General features: G+C 47.6%; 3 protein-coding genes across 8 annotated transcripts; all 3 read right to left on the reverse strand.

Annotated features, from left to right (window-relative positions):
- Positions 1-25285, reverse strand: Btk29a (tyrosine-protein kinase Btk). Of its 5 annotated transcripts, none has more exons than XM_070660431.1 (15): positions 25184-25285; positions 23848-24032; positions 21585-21843; positions 20830-21150; positions 3574-3635; positions 3406-3489; positions 3203-3267; positions 2795-2860; positions 2452-2580; positions 2129-2322; positions 1800-1971; positions 1479-1647; positions 1271-1389; positions 903-1155; positions 1-831 (listed from the first exon to the last, which is right to left on the reverse strand). In XM_070660431.1, exons 2-15 carry the CDS (start codon positions 24013-24015, stop codon positions 730-732), a joined length of 2163 nt encoding a protein of 720 aa, XP_070516532.1. In that variant the 5' UTR covers positions 24016-24032; positions 25184-25285; the 3' UTR covers positions 1-729. The 5 variants fall into 5 exon arrangements, with proteins under 5 accessions (XP_070516532.1, XP_070516533.1, XP_070516531.1 ...); XM_070660432.1 differs by lacking the exon at positions 25184-25285 and adding an exon at positions 24637-24655; XM_070660430.1 differs by lacking the exon at positions 25184-25285 and having other exon boundaries at positions 23848-24232.
- On the reverse strand, positions 5476-6639 carry LOC139104759 (carboxypeptidase N subunit 2-like). Its single transcript, XM_070660448.1, has one exon. It carries the CDS (start codon positions 6590-6592, stop codon positions 5552-5554), a length of 1041 nt encoding a protein of 346 aa, XP_070516549.1. The 5' UTR covers positions 6593-6639; the 3' UTR covers positions 5476-5551.
- LOC139104765 (collectin-11-like) lies at positions 12282-14973 on the reverse strand. Of its 2 annotated transcripts, none has more exons than XM_070660462.1 (3): positions 14755-14973; positions 14175-14387; positions 12282-14055 (listed from the first exon to the last, which is right to left on the reverse strand). In XM_070660462.1, exons 1-3 carry the CDS (start codon positions 14906-14908, stop codon positions 13757-13759), a joined length of 666 nt encoding a protein of 221 aa, XP_070516563.1. In that variant the 5' UTR covers positions 14909-14973; the 3' UTR covers positions 12282-13756. The 2 variants fall into 2 exon arrangements, with proteins under 2 accessions (XP_070516563.1, XP_070516562.1); XM_070660461.1 differs by having other exon boundaries at positions 14175-14390; positions 14755-14971.
- Positions 25286-25289: the final 4 nt, after the last annotated feature.

Below are 25289 nucleotides of genomic sequence, written 5' to 3' on the forward strand. Positions count from 1 at the left end.
TTGTTCTATATATAAATGTATTTATGACGATACAGAGTAAAGTCTAAAAATTATATGGGAAAAGTAGTATGTGAAACACACGTAGTATCACGCATCCCGATATCGAGTAAAGTCACGTAACGTACGGAACATCTGGTGGAAGATATTCCGAGATGCACACAGGGCGGGAACAAGAGAAAATAAGACGAAAGTGATGGAGGCGTTAACGTTTACGGGGGTTTAGAATCACATCTCCATATTACTGGGACGAATCTCTAATAATGTAATAGTCTCAACGCAGAGTAAGTGTAAATTACTCAATTACACGTACACACGCAGGCGTATGCATACTCTTCTTACTCATTTACCTTTAGTGGCTCGTATCGCCTTGCATATTTCGATCCACGGGTGTCCGTAGGAACTGCATACGTCACACACGTTATTAGTCGAGCTCGAGGATGGTTTTTGTTGACTAGCTTGATGCCCGGGTGTACTCGGCGACGAGGAGACCTCTTTTTTTGATTTGCGCGTGATCGACGAGAAACGACGATGGAAATCGATCGTGGAAGGCGGCGAGGAGGCTGGCGCGCGGGTCTTGCGCGACGGCAACGTTGCTGAATTGTACGACAAATTCGACGAAGGTAGACCGGTGGAGAGCGATCGTTCCGACGACGGCGACGACGATTTGGTCGTCGATCGGATCGATCGGCAGGATGGTGAAGACAGGCGTATACACCGCAGCAGGTTGAGTCAATCGTTGACCAATCCTTGAGAAACGCTAATCAGCTGCTCCTTTAGAACGCGGAAGGACGGTCGTACTTCCGGACTGTGCGCCCAGCACTTACGCATCACCTGTACATTTCAATTAATTTCTCACTTTCTAGTCAAAGAGACGCACGATCAAAAATTAACGAGAAATTTACCTCGTATACTTCCTTGAAACACGCCTTGGGTCGTTCCAGGATGATTCCTCGCTGTACTCGATCAACGACTTCTGTATTCTTTAGGCGACCGTAAGGCATCTTGCCGCAAGTGAATACTTCCCACATAAGTACGCCGTATGCCCATACATCCGATTTTGAACTGAAGCGCGTATAATTCAGTACTTCCGGCGGCGCCCATTTGATGGGAAACTTAGTACCACCGCTACTGGTATACTGATCATCGAGTACGTACCTGGAAACATTTTCCCAAATTAGTAAAATTTTAATATTTACTTCGATACATCTTTAATTTCAATAAAATCTTTTAATTGTGTAAGGTATCAATATATAAAAATTAAATAGCCTACCTAGCTAAACCAAAATCTGCAACTTTTACTACGTTTTCTGACCCCACCAGACAGTTACGTGCCGCAAGATCTCTGTGTATATAGTTATGCCTCTCTAAATATGCCATTCCTTTGCAAACCTGCAAAAATTAAATTTATAAATAAATCAAAAACTCGATTATTATGCGAGAAATTTGTTAGTAGCCACCATATGTAGAATTTGTATTACCTGTATACACATATCTAACAAGAGGCCAACGTTTGCACCTAAAGAGGTTTCGTGACGACGGAGGTAGTTAAGAAGAGATCCATGTCGCATGTATTCCGTAACAATGTATATTGGTCTATCTTTACTGCAGACACCGTACAGCTGGACTAGGTTTTGATGTTGCAGTTTCCTGTAATAAAGTTCATATGTTTTAGCAAAAGCTATCGATATCACTTAGAAAATTAATTGCAATGTCGTATAGTTTCCTTTCCATTTAATTAAAACAATATTAATCGAGCACCTAGCTGTCCATCGAAACAAAAACTAGATTGGGGGACTTACGTCATTACTTTAGCTTCCTCTATAAAATCGTCCTCAGACATGGTTCCCTCTTTCATCATTTTCACGGCGACGTCGATGGAGCCGCGCCACTTTCCTCTCCGCACGACTCCAAATTGACCGGACCCAAGCTCCTCTAACAAATGTAATTCCGCTGGGTCAATCTCCCATTTGTCTGTAAAAAAAAAAAAAGAAGCCATTCACCTTTATGTAGCGTCGTAAAGCCGGAAGAATTAGTTTCCTTACACCTCACGTGTGATTTATATACTTGTATATAATTTTTTTATATATTAAGAAACAGAGAAAGTTGCACGAATAAAAATTTTACGAACCGTGACTAAGGCCAGCGGTCGGTGGCACAGGACGATCGCAGGGGCTGGTCTTCAATCGACTGGCCAGACCGCCGCTGTTGTGTCTATGGTAATTAACCAGGTCAGGAATGGAGCCGCAGCAGTGTTTTTCCGATAAGTAAAATTCTCCACGGGTATTCTGTTTGATGTGGTAATGCTTCACGTGAGGATGTGGCCTGCGGGTAGAACGGCGAATCATAGATTACTAATGGCAGCTGCTATTGCGGCGAAGAGTGAGAGACAATTTAGAGATAAGTCCCATTTGGCGGAAGCCGCTCGTAATCGTCAGTGTTATTTTAACTTACACTTTCGTGTAAAGCGAGAGCGTGTAGAGACCCTTCGTTGAGGAGTTACGAACGACAAAACAGCCCTCCTTATCTTCTTGCTTCAGCAGCGACTCGGCGCGCTGTCTTGACATATCACCTACGTACCATCTACAACGAGCAAAACCATTTTTTTTTTTTCCTTTCCTTTATTTTTAGCACCCACGAGTATCTTACAATTTATGTGAGGTTTCTACCAAAACGTTGTTCTAGTAAAAAAATACTCGGTTGATAACTCAAAAAGTAGGAAAAGCAACAAGGTGCTATCCACAAGATATCAAACTCGACGATTCGCGAGGAAAGAAATTATATACGCCGGACTTACTCGTATTTTTGCAGCCCCAGCAGTTCCTTCTCTTTGACGTAGTTGCTGGGAATGTAGCCGATCGATCTGCAATTAAATGCGCGCTGTATAACTTTCCGCAAAACTTGTTTTTTTTTTCTTTTTTATCGCGCGCGCGCTGCTGGTTTTACCGCATAAGTAAACAATCCGGGTATCACGAATAATTATCGTTGATTATACAAGAGTGCCACTAAGATTACTGTTTGCGAACTGCACGGCGGACAACCGATTATCGTTTACGTGTCGCCGTTACCGCAACGTACGCGAGATTAAATAAAAAAAAAAATAATAAAAAACATATATCCCGACAAACTTATTTTTAAAAAAAAAGTTTCGGAAGAGCCAAGTCGTGACGCGATTTTTAAAGCTGTTTCGAAAGGAATTACGTACCCATTTTCGTCCTTAACTTTCCACCAGTGCTCTTGGGAGTCATCCAAGACCTCGTACTCTGCGCCCTAGACTCGCGAAAAGAAACAAAAAAATAAATTAATATTCTTCATCTCCTTAGATAACAATTAAATGGAAAATAAACTAACAAAATGCACCGTAACAATTTGCAAATTTTTCGTAATAATATTTATTTTCTCGCTTACCTTTTCGAGAGATAAATCGCCACCTTCGATAGCTCGGAAGGGATACAGCGCTACCACAACTTTCGCCCGCAGCATTATCTTCTCCTGCGAGAGCAAAATTAATTTGCATGGATTATGTAAAAATACAAAGAACGAGGAAGTTTCCATTTCAACGAAACTAAGACTTACCTTCGCTTTGGAGGATGGCGTGCCGGGTGTCCCACCTGGCATTATAGGGGTCGAAGGCGTTCCTGCAAAAAGAAAAAAAAAAAAAGGAAATAAATAAGATTTAGTATCGTTTTGACGTGACGCTTTGATATCGGTTTATTACACGGGCGCACTTCCGCTTCCACTAACACCACGGTATTTTCCGTATCTATCCTGCCAGCAAAATCTTTACGATTCTCACTTAGTATCGTATCGAGATGAATGGGAGTCCCGGCAACACGGCGGCGACGGCTAATAAAATTACTACTTTATTAAGCGCGTCCGTAGAATTAGGCGGAAAAGTGGAATTAAGCGGCCAGCCGAGCGGACGTTCCTCCTCGCGGCAGTAAAGGAACATCCAAGCGGAACATCCCGAAGCGACGAACACCACGCCGGTCTGACGGCATAGCGAGCCGGTGGATGCCGAGAACGATACCACGAGAGAGCAGTCTCCACCCTGTCTAGACAAAATCAATGCGACCTCAAACCTCCTACATCCCCTCTCCGGCTGTTCCTCTCTTCAGCAACCGTCCGCGCGTTTCGCACGTGCACGCTCGTCGCGTGCACCGTAAACTGCGTGCGCTGCATCCAACGATATCGCGCAAACGTGTGCACCAACGTCGGCCACTGAGAGATCTGGAAACTCCGCGAGAAATAGCACCCTTCGACCGAACCGCCGGGACAAAGTTCGCCAATGATACCCTTACGTGCCTCGTAGTTTAAACCGTACCGAACCACCCTCTTTCGTCGCGTGGCACCTTGCATCTCTCCACGGCGCTTCTTCCTTCCCTCGGCGACCCCCCCCTTTTTTTTTTTTTTTTTTTCCTCTCCCTTTTCGGTTTTCTCTCTTGCTCGAGATTCATTACTCGAGGCAATCTCGAAGCAACGGGCGTCCATGGTTTCTACTTGAAAATCTTTTTGCGAAAAATATTCAGGATAATTTTTTCGTACTCGGACAAATATCTCTCTTTTTTTTTTTTTTTTCTGTTCCATAGAAAATAAAAAAATTATTCGTGCAAACGTAGTCTTCGGTACCTTTCTTTCCTTTTCTTTTTCGACCAAATGATGGGATTAAAGAAAAAAGAAAATTTATCGCCGGTGAACTCTGCGCGAGTTCGTGATATTTTAATCCCCTTCAGCCTGCGTTGCGCTTTACGTAAAATATATTTTTTCGAATTATCACGCCCGGGATGAGAACTAAATGGAAGGAATATGCGGGGAGGCGTTTCGCTGAGCAACAAGGTTTCTCCTTTAAAGGCGCTGTTAATTTTCGCGCATAATAATACATCCTCAAATTTTGCGCACAATTTCTCAGTGAATGGGCGGCAGAGATTCGCGGAGAACGCTTTTTGAGAATGCGACGGGAGAATCTCAAGAAGGATATCTCGGTAATGAAAGTCTCGTCGGGACACAAGGCCCGCGACGTGAAAAGAGGGTAACAAAATCTCGCCGGAGGCGATGCGCCTCTTCTCGGTGCATCTCCGAAAATATTCCGACTTTCGCGGAAATTCAATAAGTGGGAGAACCTTAAAAAGGAGAGACGGTAAGGTAAACGTCACGTCTGAAATAGCGACGTCGTGATATTGAATCCAACTTTCAACATTGATTCAAATATATATATATATATATAACGGAAGGTATTGTTAGAAAAGAAATATATCTCGGTGCAATACCACCTGCGTTTACATCGCCTCTTTTCTGCTTATATGACTGCAGGGACTATGCCGTACGTGCACAAAACAAGAAAATTGCCGCAAGTTTATTCAACGTCTGTCAAGGAGCCGCCGGTAGTCCGAGCCTCGTTAATTCCGGTTCTCCAACGTCAAGGAAAATACAAGCACGTTGCAACAAATGACGACGATGATAAAATAAAATTAAAAAAAATATATTTGCAATTTTTTTTATTTCGTGTGCGCCACGAAGGAGGGGTACCTACGCCGGGATATAATCAGACAGACTTTTAAAACGTCGTGATGAGAGTGGCGTGCGGCAAGCTGGCGATCTTCTTGGCAATGTCGCTGTAATTGTTGCCGCCAAAGTAGAGATATTCCAGTTTGACGCAATCAGCGAATGCGCCATTGTCCACCGCGCGGATGTTATTGTCGGATAGCTTGATGTCTTCCAGATTGGAGAGCCCCGCGAAAGTACCGACTACAATGCGAGACAGTTTGTTTCCGTCGAGTCGCAGCACTTCCAGCTGAGACAGCTCCTGAAATGTTCCTGGCTCGAGGGTGCTGATCTCGTTCCGCTGAAGATAGAGTCTCTTTAAACCGGGCAGGTCACGAAGAAGCGCCCTGGAGACGCTCGTTATCCGATTGTCATTTAAGTAGAGGTCCTCCAGCATGCTCGATCCTCGAAAGGCTCCGTCCGGCAGACCCTCCAGCCGATTGTGGTCCAAGTGCAGACGACTCAGCCCAGTTAACCCGGCGAAGGCACCCGACGCGACGCGGACGATTTTATTGTCGTTAAGCCACAAGTACGGCAGCTCGGGGTTCAGATTCGAAAAGGATTCCGCTTCGATCGCCTCGATGTCGTTGTGACCTAGGTAGAGCCACGTCAGACTCGACAGACCGGCGAACGAGTCTTTCGGGACCGAATTGATCTTGTTGAAGATCAACGACAGCGACTGCAGGTGTTTCAGCTCCGCGAACAAGTGCCCCGACAGCGACACTGCGTTGCTGTCCAAGTGGAGGCGCTCCAACTTGGGCAAACCGCGGAAGGACTCTCTCTTCAGCACGGAGATCCGGTTGCCTGTATTCAGATACAAGTGCGTCGCCGATACGTTCTTGAAGGCGTTCTCTCGAATCGCCAGCAGGTCCAAGTCGCTTACGTCCAACCGATCCTCGAAGCGGTGTTGCGTTACTTCAACGAGCACCCCCTTGTAGTGGCAGACGCGATAGCCATCGCTGTCTCGGCAGGTCGGCTCCTTCACCTCGGACGACGAGGCCGTCACCGAGAGAATCGGAAGAACGATTTGCGAAAAGAAGAGAAGCCGCGACATCGTCCAGACGAGTGATACGAATGTAACTGACCGCTCTCCCAGTTCCTTTTGTATCCCGCGATTAGATAACTGCATGACTTTTGCCACTGATTATCGTCATTACCGAGAAACTATCGCACATTGCATTCCGAGAAAGGGAAATCGCTTGCGAATGTCAAAGTTGAAGATACGACGAGTAAAGTAAATTTTCCCGTGTCACTGAATCGACTTGGATCTCCTTCGCGTCAACCCGCAGTTTAGGGAAAAAAAAAAAAAAAAAGACATCGAGAACGAGATGAATCTTGGAATTAATCGCATCGATTAAAACGAACGCGCGGTCCTTAATAGTCGCAGGTGCGCTTTGGCGAACCGCGCGGCATCGCCGATGGCAAGTTGTTCGCCACTGATTATCTGTAACGAGCGGTAGAAAGTACGTAATAGTCCAGTGAGCACCCGGGACAGTGAGGCGATCGCGGAAAGTCGAGTGAAACGGCAGAAAAATAATACGCGTTGTATAAGAACGCGAGCGCATCCCCCGTGGATGGATAATCCGTTTTTACTGACCGTTTTCGCCAGCGGCGGATCTCGTTTTCCTCGACGACCCGACGTTACATTTATCATCGCGCGCACGTGCGATCGTCATTAAATATTTACCATCGTAAATAAATCCCTCATCAAGCGGCGCTTATCCCCGGCGCCGTGCCTTTCCTCGAAAGTTTAATTCCCAAGACCCGACTCGTGGATCTTTAAAAGATTAGGAGAGACTCGATCTCGACGAAACTGGTCTCCGTCGGCGAAATTTTCTCCGCGATAACCGGCGAGACACGTGCGATACGTATCCGCGGACACGTGTTCTCCGACAGCGTTGAGGAACGGAGTCGAATATGTACCGCGGTGAGCGCGATTTTCAAGGCTAGCGGCGTCTCGCGAGCGCGAGAAACTTTCTAAGGTATTGGTGAAAACATCAGAAGAGCGATTCGCCTCTCGCTCGCGAGGTCATCGAACGATGTTACATCCCACTCGCTCGCTCGCCCGCTCGGTTTCTCGATCCGAGAGCGCTTCTCGCTCGGTCGGCGGTTAATGACAAACCAGCCGCTAATACGACGAGAACGCATAAGTTTCCGCCAGAACGACGACGGAGTCGAGTACTTGCGTCGGAATCTTCCGTACGCGGCACTTTTTTCGAGAGCCAGCCTCAAAGAGAGAATAATGAACCACGGTCTAGTGTTGTGTGGAAGAAAAAAAATTTTAAAAATAAAAAAAAAATAAAAGCGCGACTAATTGCAGCTAATCACTCAGCTAGCCTCGAGACGCGTTCACGCTGGTCGATCAAGAAAATCCGCGACCGGCAGCTTACACTTCGCCGTCGCTTACGTCAGGGACGATTGTCGATCGAGCTTTTACACGATTTGTCATGCACTTTCCCTCCCCGCGAGGAAACGTCCCGCGCAACCGGTGCGCAATACAATGACCGCGTTGCAGTCGACGTGTCGACGTCTACGCGGTCGGTGAATGTCACCTGTAATGGCCAACATTACGCCTCGCCGCGGTGGGTACGCTCGCGAGTAATTGACATTTGCCAGGCCATACTCCTAATCGACTTTAGATAAATCCCGGGAATATCGCGCCGGCGCGAAAACGTCCGCCGTACCTCGCGCGAGAGATTTTCTACAAAAATCCGATCGGATTCGGAACGAAGTTTCTTCTCCTCCCCGCGAGTTCCGACCAGTTGACAGTTTCTTATCGCGGCCGACCGCGACTCTGCAACTCGAGCTTACAGATTTTTTTTTTTCCTTTTCGTTCGCCGTAGATTGCATTACCCTCACCAAGTACCGAGGCAAAGGGGGCATGCACCCCTCGCCTCCCCCGCGAACGCGACGGAAAATGATCCACATGACGTTGCGATCTTGACATTAGGCGTGGCAAGAAAGTTACTCGCTGCCGCGGTACCGTTCTTATGAAACCGATGGAGGTCGGTCGTGCTCGCCGAGCAGCTCGCGCTCGCTCCTCCGTGTAACCTTTTACATTTTGCGCAAGCGATATTTCTTCGCGCGCGGGTAATAAAGAAATGTATACGCGGATGCTTTCCACAAGGAGCGCGAGTCGAACCAAAAAGCTGGAAAACAAGGAGCGAGCGTGAGAGACGATGTAGAAGCGAAAAAAAAAAGTGGAGAGAAAGAGAAAAAGAGAGAGAGGAGAGAAGGAATAAATAACGCGACAGGCACAATCGTTTCACCTGTGTACAACGTTCTTATAAATCCCACGTCGCGAATGGAGAACGCGAGAAGGCTTTACTCCGTTTCAAAGTCGACGGGCTGCTCTCTCGAAACGCCGGGCGTTTCTTCCTTTTCATCGCGGCCAAGTAATTTCAACTTTTCATTTCCCTGAAACGAGAGCGGATCGGCGCGAGCCGTCGCACGCTAAGATACGTAGCGCTTTAAAGGTTGCCAGTCTTGCGTCAACCAGCTCGAGCTGGGGAAAAAGAACAAGAAAAAAAAAAGAAAAAAAAAAAATCGAAACCGAGCGCAGTCGCGCCGCGTTCCTGACCGATTAATTCGCTCGCAGAGAACGCAAATCTCAAGAAGGAAAGAGGCATTTCGAAAAGGTCCAGCCGCGACTCACCGGAATGATTATGAGCGTGTCCGGTGACGTTGCCGGTGGCCGAGTGGACCGCGTTGGTAGCGGCGTTCGCGACCTGCTTTAAAGCACTTATCACCAGCATAGCTCCCGCGTAGTCCGGTTAATTGCCCGCCGCTGCAATCGGCATCTGGCGCCGCGAAACGAGCACGCACCCCGAGGTCTCGACGCGAGGGAGATCGCCGCCAAAGAGGCCCGTGGCTCCGCGATTACGAACGGCCTTTCGCGGGAAAGGTGCCGTGGAAGCGGCTCGATGCGGACTGGGCTCGGCCCGAGAACGTCGAAGCGCGCGCGAGCAGCTACGCGAAAGGGAACCGAGCCCCGTCATCGTCGTCTCGCTTGGCCCCCTTCCTCGGAGTTTCACCTTCACGGAAGTCTTCCCTCGCCGCCGATTAATGCCACCGCAGACCGTAGACGAAGACGATCCTTCGACACGCACTGTAACGCGCAGCTCGCGCGCGAGCTGCGCGTTACGTACCAGTCCGGAAACTAATATCGCCGATATGCCCGAAGACTAATTGCTGCGCCAAGACGAGAAAGGGCCGCCGGGAGTTCTCCTATTCTCTATCGCGCGAAATTAAAACGATGAAATAACAAGAGTAGACACGGAGGAGTTTAACCGATCGACGCGTCGTTTTATCAAAGTTATATAGGATTATTGTAATTAAATTATCAAGAGTCAACGGTAGATGCTACTTTCGTTAATTAATCGCGAGAAAAGGAAGAACTTTGTCCCGAGAGGTAACAATGGTTTCGATCGAGGAGTAAAATATTTACTTGAAAAAGTATATTTAGTTTCCCCGAAGTGAAATTATAATAAAAAATAAGTGCGCCCTGCGGTCGCAGTCGTTCGCGGAGAGTATGAATTAATATAAGGAAATTCTCGTAGCGACAAGACCATCTCCGCGCGCCGACGTTAAATTGACGAGTATCGATATCGGCCTCGCGTCATTTCTCTCGAGCGACCGGAGGTTGCGCCGGGTTGGAAGTTATACAATCCCGGGAAAATGGCTGGTGACACGGTAAAGCAGCTCACCGGCAAACTCAGCACTCCGCGACAAGCACCTATCTGTCCCGGGTCTCCTTGGCGATGTCCAATTAAGTGTGCCCTAACATCGTCGCGAGATGCGAGCAACTTGGAGAACAGCAGTTAGGTGGGAGAAACGCCGAAGAAATAAAGCGCATTCTTTAACGCGACGCGGGTAAATAAATTCTCCGGGTCTAATGAAGATAAGAGAACGTAATAAAGTTCGCGCCGGTGAGCGATATCGAAACGGAGAAAAAGGAGGACGGGAACGAGATCGCGCGGCGGTATGCGCGACGTTGTTATCGGGCCCCGACGCTAAATCGAATTTCGTGCCTGTCTCCTCGGCTTCCGTCGCCACGTACTTTGAGGACGCCGGTGATCTCGTCGGGTTTTCCGAGCACGAATGGCGGAATACCGACGGCACCGGCTCGCCCTTTCGACGCAGGGCGTTTTTTTTTTTTCCGGGCGGTACCCGCACGCATCTAAATCAGCTTCCCGGCTCTTCGCGCTGTTACAGGCACCGAGGAGAACAATGTTATGACGCGCGCGGTAAAGCCGGGTCCTCCCCAAGTTTTTGACTCGTTAGGAAAATCCACCCTCGCAGCGAATTCACGCGGATCCCTACGACGAGCGGAATATCGATTGCGCGCCTCTTCCGAATTTCCTGGAAAATCCTCGCGGCTCGACATTATGCATTCGAGCTTTTCGCAGGGTGGATTTCGACCCCACCGTCGACCGTCGTAACAAAAGCCCGGCGTACGATCCGAATTGCGAAAATAGAGAGCCCGGAGTCGAACAAGAGGCGTCTGTCACGGGCAGAGAGACGCTGCCCGTTTAGCATAGCCGCGCCGTCGGTTTTCCCGAGGAAATCAGTCCGTCGAAACCTTAGAGGGAAGATGTGCCTCCGACTGGGCTGCTGCTCTCGAGCCGAACGCGTAAATGAGTTTTCCAGAACGAGCGTAATTTCACCGCGATAAGTACGAGATTCATCTTCGAGTCGATTCCATAGGGCTAGATTTCCGACTCGAGATTAACAGTTCGTTAGAAAGATTCGCGAGCAACGTGAACGAGCTCCGTCCGTCGAGTTCGTCCGTGTTGCTTTGCCGACTCTGTCTATCCGTTAATATAGAGCAGTTTTCTTTCATTCGCGAAATCAGAAGATGAGAATCAGCGCGGGTTGCGTAATCAGGCGTCGGCTTTAATCGCAGCGAGGAGTCGAGGGAGCTCTCTTGACGAGGAGCGAATCAGCCAGCTGATCGAGCCACGATACCGCCAGGAACGTTAATGTTCGCTTATTCACCACATTAGCGTAGTCGATTTCATTGAGTCGTCCCGGATTCCTGGCTTCCATCTATTTCTCTCTATCTCTCTCTCTCTCTTTGTCCACGTTTTACAGTGGATTCCCGCAAAGCGATTTACGTTCCGAGCCTTTTTGTCAAGACAGGAAGAAAAACGGGCTTCCAACATGAAGCGGATAAATGCGCAAACGTCGCGAGTTGAGCGATCGCGAGAAGACGCATCGCGCGGCGAATCGCCGCGGAAAACGTGTAAAGAAATGGAAACGGGCGCTCGGCTGCGGCCGCCAGGAATTTCTATCGCGTCGCCGATATGCGGAACGCGATGGAAGGAATCGGCGCCCAGCGAGATTCACGGCGCCAATCGATACCCGGGGAGCAAGTACGAAGGTTTTTGAAATGCTTTTTATGACGGTTTTCCATTTGCGGTTCTCGCGGTCGCGGGCGAATCTCCCATTGAGACACAATTGCGCGCCGCGGAACATCTCTGACAGTCCAATATATTCAAATATGCATTTGGATTTATGCGCTGGCTTCCCTTGAGTACTTGAAATGCTCTACGGGCGCTCCTTGATGATACGCGACAGTAATTAACTCGTTGATCGCCCGATATCTATTATTCACTTCGACACGCGTTCCTCTTATCCTAATTATTTATACACACGTGTAATGAACAATAATCTTTATTGCAAAAACGCAGCATCATTTTAGCACGTAACACGCTGCTGCATTTTTCAAAAAAGATCATCGATTGTTCGTTGTATATACGAATATAAATGATACATTGATATATTTTATTATGAATCGATATCGTATAAACTGAACTATTATTATATTATATTATATATTATAAAAGTTACGCAATACGTTTGCCGAGGTAAGAATGCGCGAGATTCAGCTCGATGTATTCATCGGAATATCAAATGTTGTATCCTGCCCCGTCATCTGAATCTTCGCAGTTAAATACCTCTCTCGCACCATCTCTCGCGTAGCAAAACGATGTACCCGATGTATCTGTCAGAGACCATTAGGCCAGTAGCTACGAGTACGTTCAATCTCGCCTCGCTACCCCAGTCACTCCTCTTTTATTGAATCTACATTTGCCAATACCGTCACGTACGAATCGGCCTTATTTGTTACGGTGGTCGGAAACAATGTATTCTCTCTGAAGAGGACTCTACTCCCCGGCAGAAACTACACTCTTGCGAAGCGCGTCCCAGGGATAAGCGGATTATTTTAAGAAGCTAAGGTAAGGCGGAAAGACAGAAATCACGACGAGAAACAGAAAATTCAATAATATTGTATACGGAATAAAGCCCTCGTGCCACGATAAACCGTCAGCTTTTGAGATGCAATTAAAAGACGATGGGATATATTACCACGCGAGTATATCACGTTTATAATTTTTTTTTCTTTTTTTTCTTTAATAAAAAACAGAAAAGTGCGATCGATAAAAATGATCAAAATGCTTGAATCTTAACTGTCAGCGATATAAATAAATTCCTTAATAGACGTAAACAAAAATTTAGACAAAACTGATTAACGATTCTAACGACAATAAACTCGAAATTCGTAGCGAAATTTCAGAACGTTCGCCGGGCTCGATCGAACAGTTCTGTCGCATCGAGCCGCGACGGCTCTCCCTCATATCTAACGTTTGTTCGAACACGCAAGTTCGGGAGGAAGCTCATTCGTCTTCATTCGCAAACCCGATTATCCGCCATTCAAGGAAACTGAATAGTGTCCGTGGCTGTATAATATCGCGCGTGACACTTTCGGTCTTCCTCTTATTCTGTACTCGAGCAATTCAGGCGATACACATTTGCCAGTTCAAGCGTGCACTATCGTCGCGTTTCAGCCCGGTCGCGTTGACAAAACCGATCGTTCAATGAGACCCCTAATGTCAGTAGGGAATAATGGGGAGCTGAGCTAAATTCGCAGTGTCACCTCACGATTAATTCAATCCTTCCTCGGGCTCCCGACGCTCAGAGCAAGGAAGCTTAAACCTACGACACGATTTTCATCAACGCCGTTATCCGTCTTTGAAAAATATAATCAATTCATATTGTCGAAATCACTCGAAATTTTTTTTTTTTTTTCAATATATTTCGGTTAATGCATTAAAGTATATCATTATATAACAATTATAATATTATGTATGTAATTAGAAAAAAATATTTACGCGTGGTTTACGTTCGTTATTACGAACTTACGCGGATAACAGTTTCACGCGGGAAACTCGCAGAAGTAATAATGCATACTTTTACAATTAACATCGTCCATTCCGTCTTTCTTAATTAAAATCGCACAATGCTGGTCCCCGTTCCAGTTATCGGGTTCGTTCGGCCATTTGTTTGTCCACCCGGTAAACCCTGTGTTTTGTATAGGCTGGTCCATGATCGTAACCCAGTCACCTTCCTCGTAAAGATCGTGAAGACCGAGCCAAGCTGTGTCCAAGTTTTTCTCTTGCAACATTTGCGAGAGTATCATCTCCTCGGACTCCGAATTGATGATAGCCAAATGTCCTAATCGATACAAAAGAAGGATGGAAATCTTTGGCGCGTTACGTTCCTAATGTCTTTAATTGCAATATCTTTGATAATTAACGCTCAGCATCGCGGGATACAAAGTATATTTTCTGTACCTCCATTCTGGATACAAGCCTGGCGAGCCTTATTCCATGTGAGTTTGTACGGGTAAAGTCTGTGCGTGTCCGAACTATCGGACGTGACGAAAGAACCGTCCTCTCGGTTATACAACAGTCGCTTAAAAAACTGGTTGTCGTAAACGTAAAATATTTGCTGGCCCACGTTATAATTCGCGTCCCCGTTCATAGTCACCGTCTTCCCGCTCGACGCTTCTGGCAGAAGGAACAAATTGAGTTATTCGATACCTTTCAAGAAGCGTAAAAACAACGTTCCTGCGTTTCTTAGTCCGGAAGCACTTCTTTATTTACGTAATACATCTTGTCTAACGCGACTAAATAAAGAAAGAAAGTAAATCTCCGACGAGCAACTTCTTGGGAAATCCAGAAACGTCACGCGTTTGATAAGACTCGCTTCGTATCTTCGTGGTTTGAAAAACGTTTTTCCGTAGCGGTTTAAATTGTTTCACGAGTGAAAAGAAAAAATGTGGAAATATCGATGAATTGTTAAAAGTTCGGATTTAAAAGACTTTATTGTACTTATGTAATTTATCTGCAATTATTACTTGGGTTAATTTACCTGTATCGTTTTGTTTATCCAATTTTAACGAGGGCGTGAATGGAAACGGCTTCATATCAAAGGGCTTGTATGGAGGATTCGGCTTCCAATCAAATTCAGCCGTAGCGTCGTCAAAAACCCAGCAAACAAGAACAATTAAAAAATATTTGAACATTGTTAAATGCGTAAGCTACTCCGTGCAGTTTCGCGAAATAATGTCGCGATGAATGATCAACATTTGTCTTTTATGCCCATTTGGTAAGATAACTCAGTCGGGGTCACGAAGATTAAACGAACGGAGATTAAATTAATTGCAGATTCACCTCGGCGGAGTAACGAATAATACCAGAAAAACGTATTAGAATTGTGATGCACCTTGGCAAAGATTTAATAAAAGAATTAAGAGCGGCATACTTTCGTTAATTTTTTTATTTACACTACACTGCAAACGCATATAAAATTATATTAAGCTAATAAGTCCAAAGCGTCTGTCTTTTGTGCTCTAATAAAACAATTTAAAATATAAAAATGCAATTAAGTGAAAAAGCTGATGTAACCCGATTTGTATTTTTTTTTCTTTTTTTTTTGTTTGCATAAATAATTCTTTTAACGTATCACACGCTCGGCAACTTTAACTCTTTCTATAATAATTTCCTCGCAATTTTACGTGCGATAGAAAAATAGGCTTGTATCCGAGAAGGAAGATAATTGACGTAATATCATGTATTACGAGCGATTATTTAGTCATCAATATCCCGACGAGCGTACGCAGGTGTTTGTGTAATTGTATATTCAATTGTTCTTAACAAATTAATACCATCCCCGGTCTCATTAGCGTCGCATTTCCCATTAGATTATTATTACAATTATTATTTTTGATAACAATAATTATAATAATAATAACATTTCGGGGATTTAACAATGCAAAGAGATAGCGAGTGGAGATTCTTCTGTCACTCGTTACAGCTCGGTCGACACGATCTAATAAGGATTTGAGAAACGATAAAGAAGAAACGATTCAAAAGCGTGAAAAAAAAATGATGCCTAGAAAAGTAAATCTGCGAAAAAAATTAAATCGACAATCCAACCTAGTCTAACTCGAAAACTAATTTATAGAAACGAATTAACGTCGGACATGGTTTCTTAAATATTGTCGATAGAAGATCAAACACCATAGCTTCGAATCAAGAAATAAAAAAAAATTAAAAAACTAGACTAGTTTTAATTCTTTTTTTTCTCAATAAAAAATTTTATAAAATTACATATGACTTTTCGTTTTCAATTTTAATTCCCCGCCCACAGTTTTCAGAAGCGACGTGTTGTTTGAGATACCTTCTATATCGGAGCACCAGTTAGGAACTGGAGAACCGGCTATTTCCCTGCTAAAACGTGCTATAATCCTATTTGCAAAACGCAAACCAAATTGACGAGGACTTCGGGATCCCTCCGGCGTATCTTCAGCACATTTGGTATAATGAAAGGGTAAAGAAGGAAGAGGGAGAGACGCGCCGTCGGGATCTCCTGGAAGACCGACAATCTGCGTTTGTAATTGGAGCCAGTCGCCCTTTCGAATAACTTATAGCTTCCGCCTGTCGCATCATATATTATTGCTCGCTTTATTGTCCCCGAGCGAGATTATCCACCCTGCGGATTAAATAGCGAATTTTCCGTTGCGAGAGAAATCCTATTCGCCTCCTCCTCCCCGCGTGCACGATGGACCGGCGTACGAGGGCGATATAAAAGAATAGTTTCCGAACGACTGAGCTTTCGAATCCGGATTCCTTATATCTTGCCTAACGGCTCGGAATCACCGACTTGGAAAGCTTCGTGCGTTTCCAAAGGCGCAGCGACGCTTTTAAAGCACAACGTATCCCCGTGAGCGGCGCGAATTTTTTCGTTGCCCTCGCGGAAACTTGAATGCTTAATGGAAGAATACAGGGAACTGCATTTTACTCCGGCGTTCTCGCTTACCGAGTAGGAACGTTACTTTTACTTCGGTTCGGGCTCGCTCGGAAAACAAGCGGACGACCGATAAGTCGCGCGGCTAACGTTTGCACGCTCGCTTTTGAGGTCTTTTACCCATCGATCTCTTTTCGAGAACGAGACGAAAAACAATGAAACGGAGCTTCCGCTGTAAATAGAACGGCATCCGGCGCAGGCATCGATGCCTCCGGCGTCCGTCGCGAAAACTTTTCTCTCAGGCAGACGGAAGCAGTGGACATTTTTCTGCCGCACCGCTGAAACGCGTTTTCGGCTTCTCTCAGGCGGCGAGCCGAAATCGGCGTCTCGCCGGTCAAGTGTCATTCTTTTCCCAATAACGCGAACGCGCTCCAATTCCTTTATCGCCCGGAGCAAGACAGCCCTCCGATTTCGCCCAATAATGCCCCTCCCTCTCCTTCGCCCTCGTTTGGCTCGCGCGCCGCCGACGCTCGCGTATCGGTAATTGAAATTTCGTATCATCGCGAGACTCGTCGTAAAACGAACGCGTTTCCATCCGATGGAAAATGGATTCCGGCGCGGAAGAAAGAAATATCCAGCTCTTCTTCGGCGCGGATTAATCTGATTATAAAGCTCGTTACCTCGGCTCGGGGGGGGGGAGGAGTAAGAGGCCGCGAACTTAGGAAAATAGAGTTGTCGCCGATGAGGATATATGGCGCGGGGAGCCGAAAGGCCGCGTCGTACCTCTTTTCCTCGCGAATATCCAACGGCGGTGACATTCTACCCGGGAGCAAGTGACGTAGATGACAGTTTTTACGAAGGCGAGCTTATTATTAGATAGCCTTTTATGAAAAATCGATCGAGCAAAATATAGGCCTTACGTGCCGCTTGCGCGACCGAAGAATATTAACGCGCTTATTACGACTCTTGTCATTTTTTTCTGGGTACTTTTGACGAGACGGCTCTTCTTTGCGCCGCGAGGTTTATCTTCGCGTAAGCCGTGCCAGGAGTCCGTCGTCCATTTGCGTTTAAAGTCTCGGGCGAATATATTGCCGGCGAGCCCGCGCGCGCACGGCGAACTTGCGATCGTCTTTGAAGACACGAACGAAGTCGACCTACTTAGCGGCAAATTGAATTTCAGAATATTTTAATTGCAAATACGAGTATCGAAACGCGCTTAATGGTTGCCGAGCGCGCGCCCGTCGAAAAACACTAATTTCACCCCGATTAGTCGAATCTTTCGCGGCGGGCAAATTAATTCAATTAATTTATTCGCCAAGGAGAACGCTTTTCGCGCGCGCTCCTCTCGCTAGACTTCGTTCATCATTTTCCTCCTCCCCCCTCTCTGTCCATCTTTATCTAACAGTTTCGCTGAATTTAATTATTACGTAACGACCACTATCCAGTGAACAATTATCCCAACTTCGGGCGGAGTAATCGCTCAGGGCGTTTCTCGATAAATTGCCTGAAATAAAGTTTCGCTGTTGCGTAACGCTGAAACCCGCGGATCGGTTTCAATTCGTCTAATGTAAGATCGCCGGCAAGAGACCTCGCGCCCATCTAAATTGTCATTCGCGACGTAACGTCGGCCTTCCAGCCTCCAGCCTCCGCCGCCGCTTCCACGGATAGAACGGCTGGCTCTGCATTAATGCATGCGATATTCGATATCCTCGACACTTCTACCGCGGTAGGACGCGAGACCCCCGCGTTTCTAATTTACGGCACGGCTTTACCGTGATTTGCGGAGCGGCGGCGCCACGTAAAAAAAAAAAATAAATAAACATTTTAGTCGCAATCGAGACTCGTCGCGAAATTTCCCCATTCATTAAAATATCGATCGTCACGTCGTGGAGTTCGTAACGTTAATTAAAATTATAAATTTTGTTACTGTTGCTTAAATCGATCGAGTGCTAAATGTACGCGATACAACGGCGTTTGCTAATTAATTTATTCGGCCCAGTTAATTTCTTTCACCTCCGTGACAATTTTAGAGCCGTGTAGTTACGGGATAATTTTTTTTTCCCCCCTTTTTTTACGTCACCGATCTCCAGAGTGAACAGTCCCGCGAGATCTGAAAGCGAGACGACATCGAGATTTAACAAGTGGATTTGAATAGCCGGATAGCGTTTCTTTCACCCTTTGACAGGCAATGGGGGCTCCTCGCGCCGTTTTGGCCCACTCGCGGGGGTCGAGGATTTTCGTCTTTCATCCTTCGGGGTCCTGCCGCTTTAATTTGCCCAGCGCGATATCAGACGTGACGCGACTCCATTATACGAACGTCGAGTAGGTCGAGCACGCAATTAACAAGTTTGCTCGAGAACGAGGCGCGCGACGAGCCGCGCTACAGTTAGCAAATGAATGCGGCCCGAGAGTCGGGTCTTAACTACCTCTGACGTTGCAATACCAGGGGGGCGCATCGCGAAATGCAGTCGAGCCTTTCTTTCCTCGAGCATCCTTGACTCCGTCGCCGAGCGCGAATGCGTTTCGCGTCGGCCGTCGTTTTCTCTTCTTTCCCTTTCGATTTCCGTCCACCCGGGATCTCCTTCGCGCCGAGGCGGCCTACCGCGCGAACGCTCATCGATATCGTTAATTGAAACCTTTCGTCCCGAACGCAAACCGACTTTGCCATTTATTTTTCGCGTCGGAGCCGCGGTTCTTTACGCCGACGCGGCGAATTTCCCGTCCCTGCCCGCGGGTTCCGCGCGATCGCTCGTCACGGCCGGGTTCGTCGGGGGAATATTTATCCGAAAAGGCCGTCGAACAATCTGTACCGCCGAAGCGTGCCGTGAAATAAAAGTCGAGAACACCCCGGGGGAGCACGATGGATAATCAATAAATAGTGAAAGAGATTTGATTAAATAACTGATAGAGTGCAACCGGTTCGAAATCCCCCCCGAAGTAGTATTTAATCAGGGAACGGATTAGGGTGAGACGGGGAAGGGAAAAAGCACGAGAATGCAGCCGAGAACGGTGGCGAGAAAGTGTCTCCCGAAGGTGCGAACCGCCTCAGTCCGTGTGTCGCGAGAGAGCCGTTTCCTATTCGCCGCTAATCTCGCTTCGCCTCCTCGAGGCTGTCAATCTCCGCGGCCTTGAATAAGATCCGCGAGAAGGGCTCTCGCGGAAAGAGCCGCGGGACTTCCCGGAGACGCGAGATGAATGTCGTTGCTTTTAAGCGATCACGGAGAATACGTCGCGACGATTGTTCCAACGACAGCAAGTGCCAATTAAGTTTATTTTTTACTCCCTTTGATGAAAGAACGCAACGTAAAGCAAGAGCTTCGAGTCTCGGATTTGCAATCCAGGACTTCTTTTCTCGAGTTGCACGACGGGGGTTTGGTGTACGGAAGCTAAATCTGCGCGCATTCATCGCATCGGTGAACAGACACCTCGAATTATATTTGATATATGGAATTTTTTTCGTCTAATTCGAGAATAGACGATAGAGAGCAGAGATAGAGATAGAAAATAGACCATAGATCGGTTCCAAAGTTAGGCCGCAGATTCTGTCTCGCTTCGATCGTGTATAATATACGTATACATATAGGTAGTTGGTCTCTATGCGAACCGCGTGTATAATGCGCGCCGGTAAACAGGATATCGGTCGATCTCGAAACAAAATAGGCTCGTTATTACGCACGCCGCTAAATATTTAACAGATAAAGCTGCGACCAGTTAATTACACATTGCTGTTCGCCGCGCGCACCATTGACCGCCCGCTCGTTTTATGCGTTATTTCAATATGCCCGGACAATACTTCTCCCGCGACACCCCAAAAATTCATACGTCCCGCTACCGATTGTTTATAGATCTAACAATAATCTAATTGAGTCGCAATCAGCTTATTCGGTGGCTACTATAAAGTGAGATATTTCAGCGAATAGTCCGTAATAAAATCGACCGACACGTCAAAGGTACGAATAATAAAAAAAAAACATCCGATGCGAGCAAATAAATAAAGTATTATCGGATCAATTTTTTTTTTTTGCCCGACAATTAACGAATTTATGATTAAATGCTAATCCCGGGGCTCTCGTGGGATCGAATATTGAAACGAGAGATGCGCATCGATTTTGTCGATGGCCAATCACGGCGTTGACAATAGACGAGAACAAAAGCAAGGCAATCGGAGGCAATTGATAATAGACATAGCGTACTTACCGATTGTTGAACGGGTCTGGGACTGGACGATCGGATTGTTATTCGCCTCGGCGTTTGTCGATTGTGAGCGATGATCGGACGTGACGGTGGTCGTTGAAATGGTGTTATTAACGGCGCCGCCGGGCACGGACGTCGACGTTGTCGAGGCCGACGTGATCGTCGAGGACGGATTCGTAGCGTTCGCAGACGGCTTCGAGGACCAGGAGCTGCAAGTGTCGCAGCCTTCGGCGGAGCGTGTCGATAATCGGCAGCAAGACCAGCGCTTCCCGCTCCACAAGCCCGCGTGGTAACGCCCGCTCAACCCCGAATTCTCACTGCACACTACAAATGAGCACCACTCGCGAATCATTCTTAAAAATGACACATTACGCTGGAAATGACGGATTGCGTGCGCGCACCGCGCGTGACCGAGTGCATTAGGAAAAACTTAATTTTCTAAATTTGTCACCGACTTAACGGACCGTCCGTCACGACGAAGACTAATTTTACTGTAATTTATAGTACATTACGATAAATAAAATTTCTTTTTAATAAATAAAAAAAATTCTTCCTCATATCAAATGTATACCATCTAAGATTCTGACCATTTGTGGCATAAACTAGGTCACCGAGTTAATGTTATTTAATTCGCAAGATCTTAAAATAAAATGCAGTCAGGATTTCTATCAAGAGTGGCAAATGTCAACTCGGATCAAACAGCAAGGTAAAAAGAGGAAAAAAAAAAAAAAAAGGGAAGAGCGGAAGAAAAGACCCACCAGCGCGTATGGCACGTATCCATTCAGCGCGATCCTGCTCACGAGCGGCGAGAAGGTAAAGCGTGTACTCCTGACCAGCTTCCCGATATCCCACCTGGAAGGGCAGTCCGGATGGTATCCCGCCACCTCCGCTGGTCGCGTCACCGCCACCTGCCACGTCGCCGACGGCACCGCCTCCGCCGGTGCTACCATTCCCGAGGCTGGCCGTCTCCACCACGTGGACGCTCTCCACGGCAATCCGTCCACGTTCCTTGCGGCGCTGAAACAAGCACGAAATTAATATTCAACGATCAATTTATCTAAAATTAAGTCACGCCGACCGATAGGCGCTACCAACAACTTTCACCCAGCGGAGGCTCAGAGAAAGAGAGAAACGGAGAGAGAATAATTGAGCCTCGAGAATAATAAAAATGTTTCCACAATGACGTTATTTTCAAGAATTCTCAAATGGAAAAATGTATCGTCGTATAAGAGAAACATGTTCTGCTGCTAAATAATATTCTTATCGTCTTTAAAAGCAGGCTAAGCGGATTTTGATTTGTAGACTAGAAATCCAAATAGACCAAGCTTCGCTCTTCGGAATACTAAATGGCAAAAGGATATTCGTACCGTAATAGCAGACAATCTATCTCTGTAATATTGTAATATGTGGTAGGGTGATACATCTAAACTTGAGACGCGAAAAGCAATTTACGAGCGCGAACGGCATCGAGCGACCCTCTCCCTGGGGACGTTTCCTAGCGGAATTCATACGAGTCCGCGCAACATGGATTTTCCATCCGACGACGAACGGTCTAATGAAATAAAGGAGAAGGGGGATTGCCAAAAGTCCTTTTTTTTTTACCTCCACGTTGTACGGTAAGTTTCGCGACGCGGTGAACGGGACGAGGTCAAGTGAGTCGACTCGACGTGGAATCCGCACGTGGACCACCGCTTCCTGGAGTCCGTAAATCGGGATCGACGGACGTCGGGAAGCGGAAGAAGATTCCCTCGAAGCCGATGATAGAAAAGGTCAAGGGAGATCGCGACTGACCCTCGTCGACTTGGCGCCGAGATCTCGCGACTCTTATACTGTAACTCGATCCCCGCAATTAAAGATCCAGATCAGCCTAGGAGCCGAGAGGAGTTCGGCCGAAGTCGACGTCGTGGGATCAGGCCGAGGGTCGCCTTCTTCCCTCCGTCTTCCACGGCGGTTCTCGAGGGATCGGTGATTAAAGCGTCATAGACTCGTCCGAGGGATCGTCAACTAGCGGGACGGTGCCGAGTGCGCGAACGGAACCGGAAGGGAGATCAGCCTAGTCGCGCTTCGTGCCGAGACCGACCTCGAACAACGGCCACTGACTGAGCGAGCGGCATCGGGTACCTCAGCCGACGAAGGAGCCGTAGGAAGCACGGAGGAGCGCGGGGAGGAGTGGAATAACGGAGAACTCACGCGGGGCGCGCCTGCGCTACTAATTTTACACACGGTGTCGCGGGTACGCCGTCCGCCACCCCCTTGTCGAAAACGCAGCCCGGTCCACCTACCTCGGCGGCTACGGCTCGCTTAACAACGGAGATGGCTAGCGCTGCTAGTCACGATCGCACGCGGCTACCGAGCCGATAGTTAACCGGTCCACCACGTCCGCACTCGTTGTCGCGAGATTAAAGGGGCCACTGCGACAAAGAGAAGATAAAACTTCCCCTCTTTCCTCTCTTCTCCTTCCGTTCCACGCTCCGAATGCTCTTGCTCAATAAAAATAATACATATCAGCCGCGTATTACAATCGTGTCGGCCGAATTAATTGTAATCATTGTGTTTCATTACTGTCTCCATAACTAATTAAACTGACGATTGGCTTTAACGAATAGAGAAATAAAAATGGGATTTTAAGCTGGCTTCTCGAAAAGCAGACCATTTATTTACACGTGCGAAGGGAGTCGTTAACGCCACGCGGGTGTAACACTTGCGAGGAAAAATTATTAAAAAAAAAAAAAAAAATACCTTTGACGTCTCATGGAATTACAATTATTCGTCCACGGACGATAAAGCAATATTGCACCTGCATTCGGTTACCGTTTGCTAAACTTTCGTTTACGATACATTTTCTCGCTAAAAAATAAAAGTGTTGTTAGGGCACAATCTTGCTGGTAATAAAAATCAATGAGAACTGACAGCTATCGTGCGTTGCACGTGACGCATTGTAAATAAACAAGCGCCGGACTGGACGTACGACGGATCCGAAGCTATCGTAATGGGCAAGAGTAAAGGACGGAGAGTACTCACCTCGCCATCACCGTCGTAGTAGATAAGGTATCGCTTGGTCAGGACGAACCACCGCTGCTTGTAGTTGACCGGGGTGAAGCGCTTCTTATTCTGGGAGCGTTTGATCATAAATCCCTGCCGGATAACGTCGCCACCTTTAGACTCTAGCTTCCCATCTTTCCCTGCCATCACACAGGAGGGCCGCCCTAGCAACAACGAAACCATCATTTTCCCGCACGCCTCGTGAGCGGAGCCCCCGTCGGAGGGGCGTCGATACTCCCGTTGCCGTCGACGGCACACGCGACGGGGCTCCTACAATTGATACTTGTTGCACAACATCCTAATTCGACACCTTTCCTCCCGACCGACACGACAAGTTTACGCCCGACGTCGTCCCTCCTCTCGCTCTCTCTCTCTCTCTGCCTCGCGCCCTCCACCAGCACGATCCGGCTTATCCGGTCCGCTCGAGATAAGTAAGGACGCGAAAGAAACTTCTAAATATAGCACACACCGGAGGGCCCCCTCTTTCCCTGCCTTCCGCCGTCGTCCCGCAACCGCCGCGCGGACTCCGGCTAACTCACGTGCTCTGGTTAACGACGATTAACGGCCGTCGGGATCGCGGGAAACCGTCCGGACGAGGCGGAGTCGAGAAGGAGAGGAAGAGAGAGAGAGAGCGAGAAGAGAAAACGTGACCGTGCCGTATCGCGGGCGGTCGTTTTTCAGCCGAATTCGAATTCCACGGATACCGACGACGAACGGATATCCCGGAGGACCGGTTGTCCGTTCTGGCGCGCGCGTGCGGACTCTTACCATGCGACAATACCCTGCTGCCGGCTAGCAGCCCGCGGTCGTCCCGGCGCCCATCGGATGCATGACCGCCGCCGGCGGCGCCCAAACAAAGAGTTCACGTGGAACGGGCGCGTACGCGCACACCGACCAATCTGTCAAAACGGGAACGTCGGGGAATTCGCGAGATATCAGGAAATGCCGCACTACGCTGGTCACCGCGGAGACTCGCCGGCTCCGGGGAGAGGGGAGAGGTGAGGGGACCACGGGGAACGCGAGGCAAAACGCGACGTCGACTCTCGCAACGCCGACCGTCCGGAAAGACGCGAAGGACGGGGGGAGGGGGGAGGTACGGGAAACCGAGAACCAAAGCGAGATCCTCGTTTTACGACGGACGACGGAAGCCTCCTCGACAACGTCGATTCGAGTAGTCTCCGAGACGTAACAAGATGGCGAAATAGGTGCGCGCAACCGCTTTGTTGCATCTGTCGTTTTGCTTTACTCACGTGCCGTTTGTCTCGCCGCGGGAGGAGCGGGGCCGTGGACTCACCGCGTGAAAAAGAAAACTTACGCCGGGATCGAAGGCCCCGGACAGGAGACGCGCAACATAACCTCTTCTCCCGAGGATTCGTCTCGCTCCTGGTCTACGAGCCGATCTGTCGTTCCACCGCCGTCGT

Source organism: Cardiocondyla obscurior, linkage group LG08 (genome assembly GCF_019399895.1).
Source record: "Cardiocondyla obscurior isolate alpha-2009 linkage group LG08, Cobs3.1, whole genome shotgun sequence".
Taxonomy (NCBI): domain Eukaryota; kingdom Metazoa; phylum Arthropoda; class Insecta; order Hymenoptera; family Formicidae; genus Cardiocondyla; species Cardiocondyla obscurior.